This window comes from Pectinophora gossypiella, chromosome 8 (genome assembly GCF_024362695.1).
Source record: "Pectinophora gossypiella chromosome 8, ilPecGoss1.1, whole genome shotgun sequence".
Lineage (NCBI taxonomy): Eukaryota > Metazoa > Arthropoda > Insecta > Lepidoptera > Gelechiidae > Pectinophora > Pectinophora gossypiella.
This window is the reverse complement of record NC_065411.1, coordinates 13,540,440-13,565,226: the sequence shown is the minus strand read 5'-3', so window position 1 is coordinate 13,565,226 and position 24,787 is coordinate 13,540,440. Positions and strand designations below refer to the sequence as shown.

General features: G+C 38.3%; 1 protein-coding gene across 4 annotated transcripts in view; it reads right to left on the bottom strand.

Annotated features, from left to right (window-relative positions):
* LOC126369199 (uncharacterized) overlaps positions 1-24,787 on the bottom strand; it is a 279,281-nt gene that overhangs the window by 5,751 nt on the left and 248,743 nt on the right. For all 4 annotated transcript variants that reach the window (XM_050013497.1, XM_050013500.1, XM_050013499.1 and 1 more), the window contains 6 exons: positions 5,411-5,531; positions 4,387-4,491; positions 3,181-3,332; positions 2,127-2,324; positions 440-635; positions 177-309 (listed from right to left, as the gene is read on the bottom strand). In XM_050013497.1, coding sequence (XP_049869454.1) covers positions 177-309; positions 440-635; positions 2,127-2,324; positions 3,181-3,332; positions 4,387-4,491; positions 5,411-5,531 — 905 coding nt within the window. The remainder of the gene's footprint in view (positions 1-176; positions 310-439; positions 636-2,126; positions 2,325-3,180; positions 3,333-4,386; positions 4,492-5,410; positions 5,532-24,787) is intronic.

Below are 24,787 nucleotides of genomic sequence, written 5' to 3'. Positions count from 1 at the left end.
CCAAGTTTAACTAAAAGAAGTCTCGGCTTGTCTCTGTGCTCAAGTTTCATATTTGGATCTCTTTCTGCAAGCTGAACCGCTAGGTGGTCGTCCTCTTGAGGTCGAAAAATTTGTACAAATACTTTTTTTTTAGTAATTTTGGACAAATATATTTCATTAGAGCTATACGAGTATACCTTCATGAGCCAATGGAAGTCGTTGTAGATACAGGTGGGATAGGTCTCGTCGACCTCGATGACAGGGAGGAACTCCTCGCTCGTCACCAGCACCTTGTCCTCGTGGTACAGGATGCATGCCAGGTACACACCCCTGGAAGAAGGGGGAAGAGGTTAGGTGTGGTTCAAACATTTGGAACAATGAATTCATGACATTTTTAGGGAATATTGTGACAGATCTACGCCGAAGTTGAGGAGAAAATAATAAGAATCTGAGTCTTTACCTCCGTAGATTCTTCTGGAACTTGCTAGCAGCGGTGAAGAGCTGTCGTATGGTGGCAGTCTTCTTGCGTGGCAGTCGCGGCGGCTGCGCAGGGGGGCGCTGTCGCGCGGCAGCGGCAGCGGATGATAGTGCTTCAAGTGCCGCCACCGCGCCGCCCGCTTCGCCGCGCGAGTTGCGGGATGATACGTCACGCCAACCTGAGAATTGGGTAGTATCCTAGGTCAAACATAAATTATGTAATTCTGATTACTAGGTATATAATGAGAGAATTAGATCTGTCTGACGAAAAACATTTTCTTTTTCTATCTTATTTGTAAATTTCAGTCAAGACATAACGTAATAATAAGTCCGACAATTTATCATTTTTTATGACGTCACAGTGTGCTTTTAAATGCAAATTCCATAGTAATTTCGTGTTTTGACTTTTAGTAAAACGTAACATTATTTAACTAGTTGGGAAACCTCGCTCTTCGCTTCGCCCCCTTTACATTAGACCTAAACATAGCTTACCGATTTTGAGAGATTATTTCTAGTTTTACGAAATATCGTAAACAATAGCTCATTCATTCATTCATCAATAGCAATCATCATTCATCATTTATTTAATATGTTTGGGTTGTAAGGTACATTACTTAGCAACCCTAGTGTCAGGGTTATTATTGAGCTGTTAAAGCCAGAAAGTCACCTTAATTCCTTAAGTAAACAGGCTTTGGTAGCTCAATTTGGTACCAGTTACCAGGTTTATACATTGCTTTAAGTTTACGCGGTTATTATCATAATTAAAGCACATAATAACGGGTTCTTACCGCGTTTCGTTATCGGGAGTCTCATATCCCCATTTAAACGCGGTAAGAATCCGTTATTATGTGCTTTAGTTACCAGGTTTACTTACTGGTTAGTGAGATCGGTGATCGATCTCATACTAAACACAACTACACAACACAACTCACACGAGAGAAGAATAAATCTTTGTTGGATTGTTCTTCTTAATACTTGATTTGTACATCATTCATTACAATGTAAGTGAACTGCTATTTATAAATATGTATAACCATAAATATGTATGGTCATAATTTGTGTCGCGCTAAAAACACATAAAGTGTTTTCTACATTACCTTTAACAACTCTATTGGCTTATATTGCAATGATTTAAGACGTAATTGTGCTATAAATCTGTTTTTATTACTGACAGATGAGGTGAAGTGACGATAATGCATAATTGACGAACATAGTGGTATTTATAATTGAAAATATTATAAGCACTGAGAACTTAAACCGAAAGTACAAAAGCGTCAATACGGCTGACCAAAAATTCCACGTAAGACAACATTCTTTCAAGCAAGGTCACACATAGATTGGGTATTCAAATCTCTTCTGAATCCAGCAGGATGATCGAAAGGATAAGTGTAATAAACACAATTATCGCAAATCATTTATATAAGTAAGTACTAGACTAGATAATCGTGAAGGAAAACATCGTGAGGAAATCCACATTCCCAAAAATGCGTTTCGGAGGTATGTGACATAATCTGTATTGGCCAAATTTTCCTGTACGTGGAAGGTCAGAGCAATCAGTCGCTTTGTAAAAATCCGAACCTGTCAAATCGGACCCTGTCAAGGTTAGGTAGATGGACCCCGGGAGAAACGGGATAAGGCTAGATGATGACTAGACTAGATAATATACTCACTGCTAGGCACTACACTCCTGGGCACGGAGACTGTGAAAGGCCCCCAACCCTTGATGTTTCCAGCGGCTGCCCTGAAGAAGTAGCGGCGGCCCCGCGTCAGACCTGCGGCCAACACTTTGGTTCCCGAGCTAGATCCTGACGCTGCCACCTCGCGAGATCCACACACATTCGAGAAGTCCGCTCGGGATGACCATTCCACTGGAAAAGAAAGAATTTCGGTCAATACCCACATGATCTAGGGTCCTAGAGCAAGTAACCTGGTTGGTCGTATCACGAAGACAAGTTTTTGGGCGAGTTAAAATCTCTGCCAATTGGTTTGGCTATTAGCCCAGACACATCTAACCTCCAATGGAGCAATGTCGCGAAGTACAGTCATATGCACCCACTTTAGAACTCTGTCACATTATCATATTTGACATTTAATGAGACTTACGGTTTAATTTGTCAACAATGTTAATGTGACATGGTTTCAAAGTGTATACATATTAGTACTCGTGACTGTACACTCCATATCTCTTTCAGTTGATTGTGGGGACCTGGGGACTGTATCTAGCTCTGGTAATGGGTGCTTCCTTCGTAGATTCCACAGAATCCGTAACAAGACCGCATGATGTGCGTGGTCATTGATGGACAAGGACCCTGGCTGTAGCTCTAAACCACTGAATCTGATTCGACTTCATATTTGGTTCATAGATAATTGATATGACGTGGTTTCCAGGATTTGTGCTCGGTTAATGGCAATAGACTCGTCCCTTATTACAAGCAACTTAAACATAGCACATGTCACACGCGAGCGATACTATAAAATAACCAATATGAATCGTACATTGGTGATGTAAGTACTAAGCACGTAGTTACATGGCTCATGTCTGGGGCCTTTGGCGGCTTATTAATAACTCTGACACCAAGGTTGTTCTTGTTGTTCTACTTAATAACCCACATGACATAAGATGATCGGTACATTTATCGCATAGCGTTGGTTGATAATGGATAATGCGATATGCTACTACAGGCTACGACTGAGAGGCATTTATGTATCTTTCCCAAAACAAACCTCGATATTTCGTGACGATGGGCGGATTCTGCGGCAGCGTGACGCGCGGGTCCTTCAGCTTGACGTTGACTGCGTGTGCGCTGCACACTTCCAGGTCGGGTGGTGGCGGCGCGGCGGGGAGGCGCGCCTGTTGCCAGCCGAGGAGAAGCCGTCTGGATATGGACATAGGTTGTGTGGACACTTTAAGAGATAGGTGCTTTGTATGTCCACCTCAGACACTCCATATAAAAATTATATTATTACCGTGTACCACCTAACGCGTACGTGTGAGCGAAATAGTTCTTAATAACTAACGGTCATTTAAAACTAAATTAATTTATAAAACTTTCTAAAATAGTTTCTGTAAGTCGTCAGAGGACAAATAATAGAAACTTGGTAGTCTTAGGACATGGGCTTAAGGTTAAACTTTCTTTCTATGCTGGAAAGGACACTATCCTTAGTTGACAATGGTAAGAAGTGTAGACTACCCATTTATGCGTTTTTACTCCAATACAAGTAGGTATCTTTATTAAAATGCACAAATACAGAACAATATTATATAATTCTTTACAAATTGAAAAACTCCAAAGCATCATACCGAGGCAAAGTGCCCAAAAGACTGGCTGCATTTCCCCTTTGAACTGATAAACTAACCCTTTGACAAAAATAGCTGCCAACCTTCGGGTCGTGCGTCGCCTCAAAGAGACGCTTCGAAAGGTCCTTAATAAAACTTTTTGCCTTCAGGCCAAATGGACCCATCGTCTCAATGGTAAAAGGTACAAATAAATAAGACTGTTCGAGACCCGGAACAGCCTCCATGGTCTAATACTTAGTTAGAGCGTTGGGCTCACGATCTGGAGGTCCGGGTTCGATTCCCGATGGGGACATTGTCGAAATCACTTTGACTGTCCTTTGTTTGGTATGGACATTGCAGGCTTGAATCACCTGATTATCGGAAAAAGTAAGATGATTCCGTGCTTCGGAAGGCACGCTAAGTCGTTGGTCCCGACAAATACCTCCACCAACCCGCAGTGGAACAGCGTGGTGGTGTATGCTCCATACCCCCTCTAGTTGTTTGAGGGGAGGCCTGTGCCCAGTAGTGGGACGTATATAGGCTGTTTATGTGTTTATGTTATGTCCCAGATTCAGATAATTCCTTTGTACAATACAATACAATAAATTAATAAGAGCTTTTGTGATACAGCGGGTCCAAGTGCAGCAACTTACTTGAGCGTGCGCACCCGCCTTTCCCAGTGTTGGGCCTGCTTGTCTTTCTCGGAGCCAGCGCCGCCCGCGCAGCCAGTTGTTCCCGCTTGCCCCGTCGCTGATGATCTGCAAACATTCGATTACTGATTTTTGGTTTACGTCCTTGAAACCAGGCCTTGGATCTCTTTTATTTGTATGAGGATACTTACTAAAATATTATCATTGTTATTGACGGCCTCTGCAGTTCAGTGAGCGCTGGGCTCACGATCCTGGGTTCGAATCCCAGTGGGGACATATCACAAAAAGTTTGGTAAGGACAGCCTGATTACCCGAGTAAGATGATCCGAGCTTTGGAAGGCACGTTAACCCGTTGCTTCCGATTACTACTTATTGATGTAAGTGAGTAATCGTTGCATGAGCCATGTCAGGGGCCTTTGACGGCTCGATAATAGCCCTGACACTAGGGTTGATGGGGTTGGTAATTCAACTTATAACTCACACGATAGAAAAGAAGTTTAAAATGTAGTCCGTGTTACGGAAGAATCCGCGCGGCCGCGGCGCTACTATCAATCGCAGAAATTATGACTTGTATATAAACGACCTCCGTGGTCCAGTGGTTGACCGTTGGGCTCACGATCCGGAGGTCCTGGGTTCGATTCCCGGTGGGGACATATCACAAAAATTACTTTGTGGTCCCTAGTTTGGTTAGGACATTGCAGGCTGATCATCTGATTGTCCGAAAGTAAGATGATCCGTGCTTCGGAAGGCACGTTAAGCCGTTGGTCCCGGTTACTACATTCTGATATAAGTAGTCGTTACATGAGCCATGTCAGGGGCCTTTGGCGGCTCAATAGTAAACCTGACACCAGGGTTGATGAGGTTGGTACTCCACCTCACAACCTACACGATAGAAGAAGATGACATGTCAATTAGTTTCATGACTCGAGATCGGAGTTTGCTATGTTCATGTGTTGTGTATAATATGTTTTCTATGTCTCATTTATTGTGCAATAAAGTTTGATTTTGGTGCAGTAACCAAGCGTACCTTGTACAAGCGTCTTCTCGACAAGTCCTCTCCGTCATACAGCCAGCCACCTCATGCAGCTTGGCGTCTGCCTCCCTCGCCAGCCGCCTCAAGTGAGCACCCAGCGCGTCCGAGTTCTTGACTGGAAAGAGGAACACTTTGGAGTTAATTTGGCTGATACTTTGGTATGTTTGCCGCAATTGCTTCGTCCACGTTGATTCGTTCTAGGGCTGCACTAGTGGAGTCACTAGTTGTATGTGTGCGTCAAGCTAGCGGCCTCAAAAAAAAAAAATGGGCACGAAAAAATAATTTGACCATACCAAAAAATAGTACTCTTATTGAAAAAAATAGTACCTGTTGTAAAAAAATTAGTACCATCACGGTTCTGGATTTATAGCCATGTTTTATTGCACTTGCTAGCTTGACGGTGAGCGAAATTTGGCGAGAGTTAACGACAAGGTCTTTCGCTTTGATTTAAACGCCAAAAAATAGTACCGAAATAGTACTCACCCCCTGCAAAATACCGAAATGAGTACTTCAACGGTTCCAAAGTTATAAAGGCAGTTCTTTGATCCCGCTGGCTTGACGTTTTGAAAATACCTATTATCTAAGGAACGCTTGCATACTTCAGTTTGTAACTAATGTCAATAAACTCGTATGAAATAGTACTCCCTACCATCATAATTTGGACCTGATTCTCTTTGTAGAAATATGTCAAAAAGGTATATAACCTATGTCATACATTTATCAAGACAGGTACAGTCGCGAACAAAATTATTACACATGCTCAAGAAGAATGTTGTCAGATGAAAGTAATATCATTGTTGAAACTCTTTGAGTTATTCTACAAATACTGCAAATTGTTTATTAACAAACACTTCGATCCGTAACAAATTGAACATGAAGGTATAAATTATAAAATAAAACAGCAGATTAAAAATGTATTATGATGTATTAAAATCACAGATTGTTTTCAATAAGAACTAGACCCATGCAGCCATTTTCTATTAAAATTATTGCATATGGGTGTATGCAATAGCAATTTTTTGTAATAGCAACACTCTGAAGTGCAAAGAAATGGTAGGGTAGACCTCCAAAATGGCAATACTGGCGATGGCAATACTTACGAATAGATTGTGAGGTTATGTAATTGTCTACGTGACTGTATCTACAACAAATGTATGGCATAGGTTATGATGATTTTGTAACATATTTCTACAAAGAGAATCGGATCAAAATTATGATGGTAGGAAGTACTATTTCATACGAGTTTATTGACATTAGTTACATACTGAAGTATGCAAGCGTTCCCCAGATAATAGGTATTTTCAAAACGTCAAGCCAGCGGGATCAAAGAACTGCCTTTATAACTTTGGAACCGTTGAAGTTCTCATTTCGGTATTTTGCAGGGGGTGAGTACTATTTCGGTACTATTTTATGGCGTTTAAATCAAAGCGAAAGACCTTGTCGTTAACTCTCGCCAAATTTCGCTCACCGTCAAGCTAGCAAGTGCAATAAAACATGGCTGTAAATCCAGAACCGTGATGGTACTAATTTTTTTACAACAGGTACTATTTTTTTCAATAAGAGTACTATTTTTTGGTATGGTCAAATTATTTTTTCGTGCCCATTTTTTTTTTGAGGCCGCTAGCTTGACGCACACAGTTGTATCGCCTTTATTTTTTTTATAACTCTAGCCATAGAGGCGGTCAATCAGCTCGCGACAACAAACACTTCAGGACCCCGATATTGAACCCGCCGAGTCCCAATGCCCGGCGTGGTTGACGATTTCCCTTATTTAGCGTTTATCGCTATCGTTCCACTAAAGTCGATTAATTCTTTCAAATATAATCCTTGCAACCGGGGACCCTGTTGTCTTAAAATTTGTACCGGATGAGAGCTCTCAGAGCTCCCCATATGTCTTGGCCAAGTAGTTAATGCAAATCTACAATAAATTTAAAGAAAAAAGCCCAAAAGTATCCGCCACGTATATGTATAGGTGAGCCCCACAGAACACTACACGCTATCTACGAAGATAGATGCGACAAATGATACGGGTTTTGGTCGAAAGACGCTGCATGTTTATCTACGTACACAACACAATTATAGACAGCAAGGTGGTTTCTCACCTATCAGGTTAATCTTACATAGTCAAAAAAATCATACCATGTTACGCAATGAAGGTCGTCCTATATCTAGGTAGTATTTATTTATAAGTATAATATGAGTTACGACTCAGTATCATGGAGACATTGGCTAACCCTAAGCTTTAGCTATAAAGGGAAAAGAGGGAACGAACAGACAAAAATCGGTGGTAAACATTACACGTCCCGGAAGTTTAGTAAATTTTATACAATGTGTGGTGGTAAAACTGTATTAGGTAAAAGTTATTCGTAACCAAATTACTGCATACCTAACCATATTACATGTTTTGAATATTTGACTCTCGGCATAATACAATAACAACACAATTTCATTGTATTTATACGGAATGGTTCGGATTTTTGTCCGGCGGGGCGTACTGAATGTAAATTGGGTAAAGCTGAACGAATTTTTATGAATGTTAGGGTCCTGTGCCTCGTTTATTTTGTCCCAATTATGTATCATCTACGTAGTTATACTCGCTGGACGAAAGAAAGCTTTGCTATAAATTAAAATTAAGAATGTTTCAACGAATACAAAAGAAAAGAAAACCTTGGCGAATTTAAACGAACAGAACAAATTCAGTGGGAAATAAGCGTGAATAATGGTGCTAATTCCTGCAGACGCCATCTAATTTTATTTTAAGATATACCTGTCATTTTCTTATCCGTTGAAAAAGAAAGGGACGGGTAATCGACAGGCATAAAATTTATAGAACACACGTCAATTTTAAGCAGAAATCTAAAACAACCGTCTAAAAATTTTACATCGGCCAATAACCCGACAGAATTAAGTAGACAGTACGTCAAACGGATTGCATACCAGCGAGATGCATATTTTATTCGCACGGGATATTCGTTCATTTTAAAGTTAACTTGTTGACAATCATCCATCGCTTTCCTTTTTGGCGGATAAGAAAACTTAAAATAAAATTAGGGGATGTCTGCAGGAATCGCGGCCATTATATAGGTATGTATTTCAACGTAGCAATGTAAAAACTCTATGCCCATCTGCCCTCGCGGCACGGCGACAACGCCGCGGGTGGCGTGAATTATATCGCGGGCTTCGACAAATACATATATCTCCAATTTAGTCAATGTAGAAATGTAACTTTTTAACATTTATTTTTGTTTAACAATAAGGGCCTTATTACACTAGACAACATGGTTGCACCATATTTCCATCACCGGAAAATTTTTCGGCAATAAATTCGTTGCGGGGGTAGGTACCCTTTATGGAACTGCATGATTTTTGTTGGTGGCGTATCCGTTGTAGCGCCTCCTTAGTGTTCCGTGCTTCAGAAGGTATGATTAGCCGTTGGTCCCGGTTACTACTTACTGAAATGATGTCACAGGGCCTTTGGCGGCTCAGTTATAACCCTGACACCAGGGTTGATGAGATTGGTTCTACCTCACAATCCACACGATCGAAGAAAGAAGAGTGTCCTAGCGAGATAAGGCCCTTATGTGATGAGAGGAATCCTGTGAATGTTTACGATATGAAATGAACGCTACAATGATCTTCCAACGGTTCTTCGGTTTCATGAGCCATGTCAGGGGCCTTTGGCAGCAGAGGCTGGTATTCCACGTCTCAATCCACACAATAAGAAGAAGACGGTCTTCCGGTCGCAAAATTAACGGCATAGGGACTTAACGCGTAATTGCACGTCATCGAAACGTAAAAAGAAAAACAGAGCTCAAAAATGACTTCATATGAAATCTCTTCAGCAAATAAGTTGTAAAAGTGGATAACTCACGTGGCGCAGATTATATTGTCTGTCTCTTTCGCGACAACAGGAGAAATATTTACTTTTAGTGAACAGCTATCTCTATTGTTAGAACATGGACATCTCTAATATATGTTTGGTCAAATTACATAAACAAGTATGCAAAGCCGCATAGTGACCAAGATATTAACAAAAAAAATAAATGATATTAGTTTTTATTATACATATTATTACGAATATTAACGCACATTTATGGTACACGACGTTCGTGGCTCACCCAGCAGGGTCCACATAATACCAGCGCCGTGGTTCACGCCGCGACTTGTGCTGAGTGAGGCCCTTTTATCTCAGGACGTCCACCACCACCTTACAATCATTCTAATGAACATTTTCTATGTTTTTTTGTAATTGTTTTGTGATTTTTTTTAAGTAATGTTTGTCTTGTTTTTGTGTGTGAGTCCTTTTATAATAAACAATTTCTATTTTATTATATTCTATATCGTTGGCAACGACGATATAGAATAGAATAAATGTGTCGCCCTAACCAAATTTTTTTTTTGTCAATATCGAATAGTATTTTGCTCCTAAAACATTCATTACAAGCTCTTATGTACGTAAATATCAATTATCTTTTAATATTTTTAACACACAGTCATACAAAATAATTTAGGCGCACATTTTTTAATTTCTGTAAAATTGACCCGATTGCACATAATAGATTTTAAATTGGCAACAACGATATTTGACCTTGTCAAATGTGATTCACTAGAATCCTTTTCTCTTCTGCCATACGAGAGTGACTGATACTCTGATTTAAGTGTGACAGCTGTATACTTACTCGTTACGATGATATTATCAAAAACTGCACAAATCGTCATTCTATAACACTTATCTGTGTTGCGAAAATCAAGTAGGTAGGTACTTCCTTGTCGTCGAGATTTTCAAAAGCGTTGCTTGGCAGATAACCACGTGCTAAAGACTTTATTTTGCAATCTTTTTAAAGTATCAAAACAGATTTATCAGCTACATACCTATTATTGAAAAACGTATATGCAATCACGTAAGTCTGCGAAGCAGTTATTTATACCAAAATATGACACGACAGACGAAATCAAAGACAAATCTTTATTTAATTTGATATGGGATAAACGGCGATTTCGTAACGGAACTAGCCACTTGATTTTGTGATATAATCTTATCACGTTGCTGATTTTAAAGATATGGAGAAGTGTTTGAAAGTGGTGTTTTCAAAGAAATTGCAATGGATAATACAGAGCATCGAACGACTCAGGGCAAAGTCCGGAAACGGATGAGCACCGACCGACACAAGAGCGAATGCTTGCGCGCTACCGTATCCCGCCAGTGAGGGCTATTCTAAGCCGCGTTTCCCAAAGAAAATATAGATGGTATACATTTAACGTGATAATTGCCTATTTTCTCATCGATGTCATAATATAATGGCGTAGAAGGTACGTTAAGCCGTTGGTCCATGACCGGATCTACCTATGGGCTGATTGGGCTGCAGCCCAGGGCCCCGGGGTTACAAGGGGCCCCCAGATCCCGCTAAAAAGTAGACCATAATTTGAAAAAAAAAAAAAATGTCCGTTAAAATATTTTTTGTTATTAGTTGAGTATTAAGGGCCCCCAGATCCCGCTAAAAAGTAGACCATAATCGGAAAAAAAAAATCTGTTAAAATATTTTTTGCTATTAGTTGAGTATTAAGATAGGCCCCAAGTAGTTTCAGCCCAGGGCCCCACAAATTCACGATCCGGCCATGCGTTGGTCCCAGCTGCATTAGCAGTCGTTAATCCGCACTGGGCCCGCGTGGTGGTTTAAAGCCCGATCTTCCTATCCATGCGTAGGGAAGGCCCGTGCCCCAGCAGTGGGGACGTTAATGGGCTGATGATGATGATGAATATAATGGCAGAGGCATACATAAAAATTATTCGGATCCGATATGAATAGAATTATGTTGCTACATAAATGGCTTCTCTTATGTAACCCTGACACCAGGGTTGATGAGGTTGGTTAAACCAAGGCAACATTGTATATGATAATAATTTTGAGGAACGAAGCCTGGAAAACCTCATTGGTGTAGGCAAGAACACCATTGAGTTTTAGTGGTTATATTGGGTGTGTTCACTTGGGGAGTTCCACATAACCACGTCGTCCCCTCGGGACGAAAATGCGTTACGCATACGTTGGGAAATCCTAACATTAAAAAAAAGACCGTCGAGCTGTCTTCAATGATTGATAAAAGAAGATATAAATCACACACAGAACAAAGATGAAGTCTGCAGTCAGATAACACATCATATGCACGTATATACACGTACGATTTTGAGCATATAAATCAGGCCAATCATAATCATAACCACAGATAAAAAATAAAAACGAAAAGGTAAACATCAGGTGTGTCCCAAATTCAATTCAAAAGTTTTTGCACAGGACACATGTGTAACTAGCATGCTTATTTAGTGGGTTGCTCTTTAACTGTATCCTTAAACACAGTATGGTACGTTATCAAATCCTATGACACTCGATTTATGTGCATGCCAGTAGCAGGAAAATAACAGGAAAAACAGCACTCTATTTACACTAAAATAAAGGACAAGACATAGACAAAAAGCAAGAATTTCATAAACTATTTTACAAATATTGAACTAGTTAGTACACAGCTTAGTCAAATGTAAGTAGCTTCAAATAGGTTACTTATGCATTAAAATCTAATCCAATGAATTTCTATCTACAGAAATAAGGCAAAAAAACCTATCTGCTGCCATTCAAAAGCAGAAAATTGGACGTAATATCAACGGCGGCGGAACAAAATTGACAGTTACTCGGTGTATCGCAGATACCTTTGTGACAGGGCTAACAAAATTATGTATCTACCCGCATGTAACCATGTTTTCCTCATCATCGTAAAAGAAATACCTACTACTTGTGTATTTTTTGTCAATTACTTTCTTAAAGTGCTACTAACACAAATAGAACTGAGGTTATTTTCTAAAAAAAAGAATAATACTTATGATTATTTTTTTATTAATTATAATTTGGGAATTCAAAGAAGCGACTCCTATTTCTTCAGATTCTCCAGTCATATAAGATACGAACTAAAAATAGATGCAAGTTACATACTTACCTAACTTTTAATGATTTGTGGCTTCGCTAACCTCAACAACATGAGAACAATGTAACATAATACATTATATTATACATCAATGAGACCCAATAGGTACATGCATAGAACGTGTGCCAAGTTCTATATATAAAAAAGTAAATAAAAAAAATCATATAACAGTTAATAAATGTCTTTGTTTGAGCCACTTGTTCTGTCTTTTTTATTTCTGTTAATACGCCTAGCTACCCAAGGGAAACACCAAAAAGACTTTATAAATTAAAAACAAATAATTAAAAACTTTTTGCTTGAGTGTGTGAACCCCGACGGTTTAGTGACGTTTCTGTTTTTTTTCTTGTTTTTTCTGCCTGCTTATATATATTACGTTTTTATTCTTGCAAACATCATTGTGAATAATAATAAATAGACTGCTGTGATTCCGTGTGCTGTCAACAAAAACCAGGCCTGGTTAAAAGAGTGAAGAAGCTGATCACGTAAGTGTTTCCCTTATTCTTTGAGCTGGGCTATTTTCAGGGTATGGAGACAGCGCAAGTGGTTAGGATTCTTCCTTTCCACCTTTTTTCTTTTTTTGCATGAATGTGTATCAAACACATAAGATGGTCCTTCGAGCCGGATTCATATCCGTGAACCAGTAATTTCTTACCGCAAAATCGCATTCTTTGATTCCGCAATTTGTTGCTCTTTCATAAGTAACAAATGGTAATAGCTTACAGACCGATGGGGCTGTAGTTATTTACTTCTATACTGCTTTATTACTTACTGCATTTCTATACTCAATTTCTCTCTATTCGCTGATTATTTTACCGCATATTAACCGCATCTGCATTTGAATGTACCATTCTTTTTGAATAAAACTGCTCGCTAATAATATTCAGTAGTGATTTGTTAATAAAATAAAACGCAACGCATTACTTTGTCACATTTTTATCCACAATTTTGTTACGAGTGTTCAAGTTATTCTACTAACTAGATATACTCATCCTACTTACGTATTGAGCGCAGAACCAATTCTATATCGCATCGCATTAATATAAAAATTGTTTCTTATTATTTAATAATTTTAATTTTATTGCTGATACATTTTTTATATTTTATTTACAATGTCTAAAAAGGCACCTGTTGACGAGGATGTCGAGGGCCCCATGCCACCTAATATTCTTATAAATGAAGCTCGAGTGCAAGCTTTCTTTCAAAGACTTCAAAGCATTTATGACGTTTCACGGAATATTTCTACAAAAGAGTTGCAAAATCGCTTCATAAGTTCAGCTGCAAATATAGAACAATTACGCGCTGAGTATTTAACCGCGTTAGATAATTTAAATATCGCTAAAATACAATATGATTCCACTTATAAGCCTGATTACTCATCTTTTCTCGCTTTTGAAGATATTTATTCTTCTATAAAAAACAGTTTGAAACAACTGCAAGTCTCAGTAGACCAATTGAGATCAACATCAATGGAAAAACCGCGTCTTAAACTGCCGCCGATTAATTTGCCTACGTTTGACGGGGACATTAAAAATTGGCCAACATTTTTTGAATGTTTTAACAACGCAGTTCATAACAACACAAGTCTAACTGACTCAGACAAAGTCTTTTATTTGACAGGAGTTTTGTCTAAATCTGCGTTAACTACTATTGCTGACATTCCTCCCACTGCTGATAATTATAGCACAATTTATTCTGCTTTGGTTGATAAATATCAAGATATTCGCACGCTAGGAACTACCTATTTACAACAGATAGTTAATTTGAAACCGCTGACTTTGGCGTCAGCTGATGGGCTTAATAACTTTTTAGATAAGTTTGCCGCATCAGTTTGTGCATTTGATCGATTAAAAATCAAAGATAAAGTTGATTTTATCTTTTTATTTTTGGCTTTGCAAAAACTTGACAAGGAAACTGCTTGCCTTTATGAAAATTCTGTACGATCAGAGAAACTGCCGACTTATGATAGTTTGATTCGGTTCATTAAAGAGCAAATTAAAATAATTGATCGCACTAGTAACAAACCATGTCAGATTTATGGCAATAAAAACAATAACAATCGCTTCCAATCGCCAGCTTTTCCAAAAATTATTAACAACCCAAAAGTTACGAAATCTTTTGTAACTTCGTATAATGCAAACGCAGTATGCCCTTTGTGTTCAAAATCGAGTCATGAACAATTTTATAAATGTCCTGAATTTATGAAATTGAGTCCCAGAGATCGTTATGGTGTTGTTAAAAAACATAATAGTTGTTGCAATTGTCTTAGTTTCAGTCATAGAACATTATCATGCAATTCAAATAAGAATTGTAATATTTGCCATTCGAAAACGCATCATTCATTATTGCATTTTCCGCAACAAAATGATTCGACTACTTGCACCCCCGCGTCCGCACAGACACCCGGTCCGTCGAGTGCTGTGTATGTAGCCGCAGCGTGTGACGTTAAGCCGTTGCTTGCGCAGCCTCTGCCGCAACCTGCAGTCACGTCGCCTTTTCCTGCTCCACCTCACGTTGTCACTGCGCCTGCTACTGCACAATCACCATCGAATGAGTTTTCGCAGTTGTCGCTTTGCTCGCAAACATCGCTGCTTAATCAAAGCGCTAAAACGGTGTTGCTTGCTACCGCTCGCGTTGTAATAAAAAATACTGATGGTAGAGAATATATTGCACGCGCATTAATTGATAATGGGTCAATGAATGACTTTATTACAGTTGAGCTATGCAACCGCTTATCTTTAAAAATGCATACGCTCCCCGGCCAAATTACCGTGAATGGGTTTGGTGGGTCTTCAAAACAAGTGAAAGGGGTTACTAATGTTGTAATTCACTCGCGTTTTGATCATAAAGTATCGTTTCCGCTACAACCGCTGGTTGTTGATAAAATCACTGACCGCATACCGACATTGCCTATTGATAGGTCGATGTTACACTATTTATCTCGCACTCCGCTTGCCGATGACACATTTTCTGATCCTGGAGAGGTTGAAATGTTAATTGGTGCTAAGTTATTTCCGCGCTTACTGCTTTCGGGACATATTCAGGGCCCACAAGGGACACCTGATGCAGTTCAAACCCCGCTTGGTTTCATTTTGATGGGTGAAGCTCCGATTCATAATCGGTCTCCCTGCAATCTTGCACAGGTTACACATAATACCACGTTATGTGCTTTTACTGGACAATCGCTAGATACCATGATGAAGAAATTTTGGGAAATAGAAGAAGTTTCTACCCCGCACTCTGCTACGTTTAGTAAAGATGAACAGGCCTGTGAAGAGATTTATAAGTCTACCACTACTCGCGACTCGACAGGTACATACGTCGTAGCACTGCCATTTAAAACAGACCCTTCTGTTTTAGGTGACTCAATTAAGAGTTCTAAAAAAAGGCTTCATGCTTTAGAAAGACGTTTTAAAAATTCACAAGACTTTCGCACTGCGTATGACAAGATTTTTGTCGAATATTGTGAAAAAGATTACATCACGCCTGTGACTGATGATGCTGATACCGATGGGTATGTGATTCCACACCATGGTGTTGTACGGGAGGATAGACTCACCACAAAGACTCGCATGGTGTTGGACGCTAGTGCGCCCACAGACACTGGTCTGTCTCTCAATGATGTCTTATATTCGGGACCAAATATACAGTCTGATTTATTTCTGCTTTTATTAAATTTCAGACTTTACCCTATAGCGCTCTGTGCTGACGTTGAGCAAATGTACCTCAGAATAAAGGTCCATCCGCACTACCAAAAATATCAAAGAGTGCTTTATAGATTTGATATTTCGGATCCTATTCAACTCTTTGAATTCAAACGCGTTTGTTTCGGATTAACGTCAAGTCCTTACCTTGCCTTGCGCACTTTGCGTAAGCTTGCAGAGGATGAAAAGGATAAGTACCCGCTTGCATCTAACGTCATCGAACAAGGTTTTTATTATATGGATGACATATGTGTCTCTGTAAAAGATGATGCTGTCGCTATTGATACTGCAACGCAACTTATAGAAATGTTTGCTGCTGGAGGTTTTAAACTTCATAAATGGTCAAGTAACTCGTCTGAGGTGCTTACTTCGCTCCCCGAAGATCATTTACATCCACAAGCTGTTACGTTCGATACAAATGCCTCGCAAAAGGTATTAGGCGTGACTTGGGATCCGTACCATGACACTTTTAATTTTGTGACACACTCTTCTGATGGTCGTTGTACAAAACGCAATATGCTTTCGGCGATCGCTCGTTTATGGGATGTCATGGGATTCGCAGCCCCCTTGATTTTATACGCTAAACTGCTTATTAAAGAGCTCTGGTTGCTGAAAATTGATTGGGATGATGAGCCTCCAGCGCATATAGCAGAACAATGGAAAAAGTTTTATAATGAACTCCCACTTTTATCTAACGTGACTATACCTCGTCATGTTGGTGTGACTGAGTCCTGCAACGTATGCTTAATTGGATTCTCGGACGCTTCTGAGAAGGGTTATGGAGCTGTTTTATACATTCGCACACAGTCGCCATCTGGTGTTTGTGTAAGATTATTATGTGCTAAATCTAAGGTTGCACCAGTGCAGACCATAAGTCTTGCTCGTTTAGAGTTAATGGGAATTCTTCTGATGGCAAAACTGATTCGCAGTGTTATCGCAACATATTCGAACCGCTTTCAATTTGATAATGTTTTTGCTTTTACCGATTCTACGGTAGCCCTTGCATGGGTTCATTCCAGTCCACACAGACTGAAGACATTCGTGGCGAATCGAGTCACAAGGATACAAGACTGCTTGTCTAGAGGACTTACACCTGCACAGCTAGTTGATCATCTAACGTGGATGAACGCGCCTTATTGGGTACGCAATGATATTTTGGAGTGGCCTATTAAAGCTTACGTGGCTAGTCAAAATGATAATGATCTGCCCGAAGTTAAAATCCTAACATTATCTAATGTTACGGTACCCTCTGATGATAAAGAGGAATCGCCTCTACGCTTATTAAGCAAACGAGTCTCCCAATGGTCGAAATTGCTCCGTACAATCGTCTACGTTTTGAGATTCACGAAACGTTTAAAAACTCGCGGCCATATTACGACTGATGATCTAAACGCATCGGAAAAGATCATTGTTCGTGCTATTCAAAAAGAACATTTTCCAGATTTATTAAAGGCGTTGCTACTTAAAAGGCAATGTCCAGCTGCATTTCGAAAACTAAGGCCTTTCTTAGTCGATGGAATTATACGAGTAGGAGGACGACTGGAAAATGCAAACTTGACTTTCGATCATAAACATCCTATGCTTATGCCTAACAAAGATAGGATTACTGATTTACTTATTGATTTTGTACATCGCACTGCTTGCCATGCTGGACCGCAACACATGTTGTGTTTGCTCAGGCAAAGGTTTTGGATACTTTCCGCACGCCGCACTGTTCGTGCTAGAGTGCATTCATGTGTTCCATGTTTTAGGGCTCGCCCTAAACTTGCTTCTTCGCCTGTTATGGCTAATTTACCTTTATGTCGTTTGCAAATGTCCAAACCTTTTGCTCATACGGGCGTCGATTATGGTGGACCGCTGTTTATTACCCTAAATAGGAAACGCGGTGTCAAAAGCCAAAAGGCATATTTATGCGCATTTATTTGTCTTACAACTAGAGCAGTTCATATTGAAGTGGCTACAGATTTGAGCACTGAATCATTTTTAAATGCTTTTAAGAGATTTTTATCTCGAAGAGGTCCAGTTGAAAAACTTTATTCGGACAATGGCACAAATTTTATAGGTGCTAAGGCATATTTGAACGAACTTTATAACTTTTTAGAGTCTGACGCTTTTGATACTGAATTTAAAGCCACTTTGGCTAACAACCGCATTGCTTGGGAAATGATCCCTCCCAACGCTCCTCATTTTGGAGGAGGATGGGAAATTACGATTAAAGGGTTTAAATCGCATTTATTTCGCGTAATTGGTTCTCAGATTTTAACGTACGAAGAATTATTGACAGTTCTTTGTCAAATTGAGGCTTTGCTGAATTCCAGACCGCTAGGAATATTAAGTGAAGACCCCAGTGAACCTTTACCTTTAACTCCTGCTCACTTTTTGAATACCGCTCCACTGGCTCATTTACCTTCCGTTAATGATCCTGCAGTGAGTCAGAATTTGTTATCGCGATGGATGTTACTAGACAGACTTGTGCACTCGTACTGGCGAAGATGGAGTAATGAGTATTTGCATACACTTCAGCTTCGTGACAAATGGAACACAGATACGTGTCCAGTAAAGGAAGGAACGGTAGTTGTTATGATGAAAGACAACTCACCGCCCTTGCATTGGCCGTTAGGTATTATAATACGCACTTTTTACGGAGACAATAATCAAGTTAGAGTTGCATTAGTCAAAACTAAAACTGGTACATTCAAACGACCTGTGGTTCGTTTATGCCCCCTCCCTCATTTAACTTAAAAACGCACCGCTTTTCATTTCTTTTATTGTTTTTTGTTATACTTAGAGTTAATTTTTATTTTGTTATGTTTTTGCTTTATTGAAAGGAAACCTTTCAAGGTGGGGGATGGTGTTTGAGCCACTTGTTCTGTCTTTTTTATTTCTGTTAATACGCCTAGCTACCCAAGGGAAACACCAAAAAGACTTTATAAATTAAAAACAAATAATTAAAAACTTTTTGCTTGAGTGTGTGAACCCCGACGGTTTAGTGACGTTTCTGTTTTTTTTCTTGTTTTTTCTGCCTGCTTATATATATTACGTTTTTATTCTTGCAAACATCATTGTGAATAATAATAAATAGACTGCTGTGATTGCGTGTGCTGTCAACAAAAACCAGGCCTGGTTAAAAGAGTGAAGAAGCTGATCACGTAAGTGTTTCCCTTATTCTTTGAGCTGGGCTATTTTCAGGGTATGGAGACAGCGCAAGTGGTTAGGATTCTTCCTTTCCACCTTTTTTCTTTTTTTGCATGAATGTGTATCAAACAGTCTTTTTGATATAAGCTGATCCGTATCTCTCAATACTTGTATGTAACGAACATAGATTCTTTCAATATAGTCATTAATAGGGTAGTTTCCAACAAGTCAAAATAGTTACCTTTTACTAAACGTCAAAACACGAAATTACTAAGGAATTTGTATGAAAAACCACACTGTGCTGTCATAGAAAAACATGATAAAATTCATAAATAAATTAAATAGAAAAAAGAAAACGTTTTCGTCACCTTTAGATGTATGTGTATTTATTTAGTAATCAGAATTTCATAATTTCTCTTTGACCCAGGAAACTACCTTTAATGAAAAAAAAAAATTATTTACACCATAAACAAAACAGTTACATAACAAAAATATTAGAAAAATATGAAACAAAACAAATAAAATTAAAATAAAACTAAAGCAAATAAACAGAACTCAAAATAAAATAAATTATGTACAATTAACGGGATTCTCTTAAAATGCATAAATGGTTTTGTCATAATTTTAATTATCATAATCCTTTTCGCATAACGTTTTTAAGCATAATAGTACTTTCCCATAATAACATCTAAGAATACTGGTTTGTTAGGTATAACTTATTTTTGGACTAATATTTGTAGGTATAAATTTGATTCGCATATAAATAGGTATCCATATTCTTTTTTGTCATAATTTTTACAAGGCATAACAATAGGTTAGGGTGCGGCGCCAGTATGTTTATCTTACACACGAAAAGTATACTGAATGATCACCAACAGCATGAAATAGAGTCAAAAAATATAAAAAGTCACAATCATGAACCAAATGCAACCAAGGAAAAAGTAAGTTTCGGAAATGTTCAAAGTTGTGGCAAAACTTTTCTTATTCAGAGTATAGTTTTTATGCTTATAATACTTATGCTTATATGTCATTATTGTCATTAATTATTATGCTTATGGTAGTTATGAGTTTCAAAATTATGCTTAAAAAGTTATGACAAATTAATACTATGCGTAACAAATAATAGGACAAGTAACATTATGCCATGGTAAATTATTACATAAAAAATATGCGTAAAAATAGAGAACCACAATTAACATTTAAACTAAACTATATTTGTTTCTGCAAATGTTAATTTACACTGAAAATTAGATGTTATAAAATGAAAACCTTTAGTCATTTGTTACACGCTGTTTCTAGATACGTATGGAATTAATTATAAGCAATACCCTATTGCAATATAGGTAGAGCAACTCTTTATTTTGATCAGAATAATAATGGGTGGAAGATGCCTGTGCCTGGATGTAACCACAAGGGTCATCATGTATACCCAAAAACAAAGATAAAGGATGAAATTTATGTCTGTCATCCATGAAATTAGAAGGTCAAACGAAGGCAAATCTGTACAGCGCCATCTGTATTTTTGTGGAACTTCGCCTGGAAAGTTCCTCATTGCGTTCTGTTACTATCAAAAAAAAAAAAACTAACGAATTCCTTTTGACAAATATGAAAAAATCGTAACATCCATACTATAATCATTAAACATTAGTTGGGGTTTTTTAAGGGAAAGTAGCGAAAAGTTTATTATTTGTCAATTTTTTAAAGCATTAAAAGGTAAAGTATCAAGAAGTTTGTTATTTGCCAATAAGAAAAATTGGTCCCCATAGGCGATGCTTGGCAGATCAAACTTTTTTCAGAAGTTCAGGGTTGACTTTTGGCCCCTCGGGCGCGCCCGCATCTAAGAACTTCGCCAATCCAATATTCGTTCCAGAATCAACGGAATAAAAGAAATGTACGAAAAATAAAAGGAAAACTGCTATCTTCCGTTACATTTTAATATCCGATTGCATTTTTTTATCATAGGGAATTATTTGCACGTAATTAAGGATATATTTGAACTACTTTCCTTATACGTACCCTTAATGCTAATTTCTGGCGTCGCGTTACCGTGAACAATGATATTGGGTGACAGACTTTCCAGATGTAACTTTTATTTTAACGTTTGGATTTTTGTTTGGTTCTTAAATCTATGGAGACCAAAGGATCACAGCAAAGGACTGAAACTATCTGCCGTCGTCTGTATTTCCAACTCGTTATAATCTGAGATTCTTCAAGGCTAGAGTGTATAGGCATTTGCTAGGTGATTTCGTAACACGTCTCAATTACCATCAGGTAAGATTGTAGTCAAACGCGAGCCTATTCTATTAAAAAAAAAGACCTACTCAATACGCATTGTTCTCATTTCGTTTCATATTGACATGATGAAATTTGACAGGTAATCTTAGAGCCGACCGGATGGGAACGATAAAAGTTAGCCTACTGTTTCATTGATATCTTACGTGATTTTTGGGGTATTTCCTATTGTTGAAATAGAGTAAATATTGCGTAGATTTTGATAAACAAATACCACCAATATGTTACCACTCAATCAATCAAACTAGTGGACTTGTGCACTCGGACTGAGTGATAAGTAAATCAGCGATTTCCAAAGTGGGTTCCGCGGAACCCGTATAAAGATACGTATGTTGCTACCTATATTGCTTCTATTTATTTTGATCAGAATAATAATGGGTGGAAAGTGTTATTGTAATAAAAAGGGTCATTATTTATGGGTACCTATAAATAATTTTTAAATAATTTTTTGGGTAAAAACAAAGATAAATATGTCCGTTATCCATGAAATTAGAAGATTAAACGAAGAAAGATATGTACAGCGCAATCCATATTGTTTTTGAGAAACGTAGCCAGCAAAGTTCGTCATTGATATTGCGAAATACTACGAAAATAAGCCGTGGTTTGTATGCCGGCGCGATAAACTGTAAACAATAAAGAAAGCGACGATATTCCCGATAAGCCTTGGGTTTATTGCCTTCAAATGCCAATATTTTTTATCAGCCATACCAGGTGGTATGGCTGGGCCAGATAACGTCATTAAATCTAACAGTTGTCAATTGTTGATGTGGACTGGACAGTCCTGGAAACTTCTAATTTATTCAGTAAAAAAACAAAACAATGCATTTCACAGAGGGTATGCGACATAATTTGTATGGTTACCCATACATGGAGAATGCTACACCCATGGTGTAAGAAAACCAGCCGGGTCTACATGACAACTGCGCCTGCGAATTCTATCGAGCGCTTGGACCAATAAACGATACGAATGCTATCTACGTAGATGGACTACAAACGGCTATTGGTCGAAGCGCTCAATATAATTCGAGCCGCGCGCGGCGCGGTTGTCATGCAGACTCGGCAGGTATGCTCAAAAGTGACAGCTAACATTTCAAGGTTAGCCCAACAGACGTCATCCCGCCCTGCGTTGCCATTTCGTACGAAATAAATTACCCACGACCAATATTTTTAATTTACTTTGCAAGAAAATTTTGAACTTACAGTAAACCCACTCTGTAAACGGATTCTCTCGTTTGACGTTAGATATCAACTGTTAACTCGAGGATTCGCAGTCTGTGGTTAGCGCCAAAAACGTACGGCTTTATTATTGATAATGTTATAATAATAATAATAATAAAATTTATTTATTTCCACACAAAGCCATTTAAGAACAATTTTAGAGTTACAAAATTAGTAAGGAGCAAGTTACAGAATAATAATTTCAGCTGATGTCTAAAATAGACTCAAGCCTGTGCTATAGGCATCAGCTACCATCTTAGTGTTACAATATTTTATAGATATAGACAGTATTAGATTGTGGACATAGATTCGTGAAACAAGCTTAGCTTAATGTTTGACAAAATTTCGACTGCGAAAAGTAAATTTATAAAAGAACAGAAATTTAGCATAATTAAAATTAAAACAAAAATATGCCATATTTGTGTATATGAGTATAATATGAGACCAGTGGTTTATATGAGAGGTAGATTATGTGTGTGTGAGTGAGTGTGTGTATGTGTGTGTGAGTGTATGTGTGTGTGAGTGTATGTATGTGTGTGGGTGCGTGTGAGTGTGTGTCAGGCGTGAGTGAGTGAGTGTGTGCTAAGTAAAGTAGAAACAGCTCTCTGGCTAGCAGTCCTACAACAAAAATCGGTTTTGAGGTCACTAGGCAGGTAGAGAGGAGATGTATGTGATAGATGTTTATCAGTGGATGTTCATATCTAAGCAATTTGGTGTAGAAGGGATTCAGTGTCATCGTGAGACAGACTCTGAAGCCATTTTTGTGTGGTTAACTTATATTCTAGTTTAGTAAGCGAATGAGTGTTTAAAGTTTTGTGTAAATTATTATATACAAATGGGCCAAGAAAACAAAAGAATCTATGGCTAAAGGTAGTTCGAAACTTCGTTGATTTTGCTATTAGATGATTTCGTTGCATTTGAGTAGTTTCAGTAAAAGGTGTAATGGAGTGTTGTAAGAGTGCCGTGTGTAAGATGAATAGTTGGCGAACTGTAAGAACTTGGCAAAATTGATATAATAGTTGTGTAGGGTATAAAGGAGGTTTAAAGGTGGCCACTTTTAGCAGAGCTCTTTGGGCACGCTCTAGTTTAATAAAGTGCTTATCAACGGCACCTCCCCATGTCGTGACACAATATGTGAGAAGGGATTGACATAGAGCTAGATAAATCATTTTTAAAGTGTCAACGTCAGCAACATGGCGGAGTTGCTTAAACACAAATATAAACTTACGTAGCCTAGATGAAAGAAGCTGTATGTATGGTTTGAAGGTGAGGTGACTGTCAATAAGCAAGCCTAAATATTTTATCTGATCAGTTCTTTGTATGGTTGGACAGTTGCATGGTGACGTTAAGTCATGGTTAGTGTGAGCTTTTATAGAAAAGTTATTTTGATCGGGAAGTCGCCAATTTCGAATGGAGAATATCATATATTTGGTTTTATCAACGTTTAAGGTAAGAAAGCTTTGATTCAGCCATTTAGTTACCAGATTGAAGCCCTGTTGTGTTAATAATAATATATTGTTAAAAATATATTTCTATTTAATAATACTTTTATTTGTTATACTATATTTATTATTATTTACACGCCAAATCCCTTCTTTGAGTTGTATGCTGACATAATAATACCTAGATAATTAAGTACATTAGTCAGTAATTCAATTAATTTTCAATAATAAAATTTACGTCCTTGAATTGTTGCAGATACCAATTTAATGGTAACACAATGGTAACACTTAAGTCATCAAATTGCTAGCAATGGCGACTTATCATAGGATTGAGTATACATACCTCATTTTCTTATACCATGGCTACACCGACAAGAGTTGCTTTAATCATTACACACATACATATATATCGTCTTTTACACCACATCTCTCTCTTCACACTGTTCTTCTTCTATCGTGTGGGTTGTGAGGTGGATTACCAACCCCATCAACCCCATCAGGGTTATTATTGAGCCGCCATAGGCCCCTGGCATGACTCATGTGACGACTACGTACTTACATCAGTAAGTAGTAACCGGGACCAACCGCTTAACGTGCCTTCCGAAGCACGG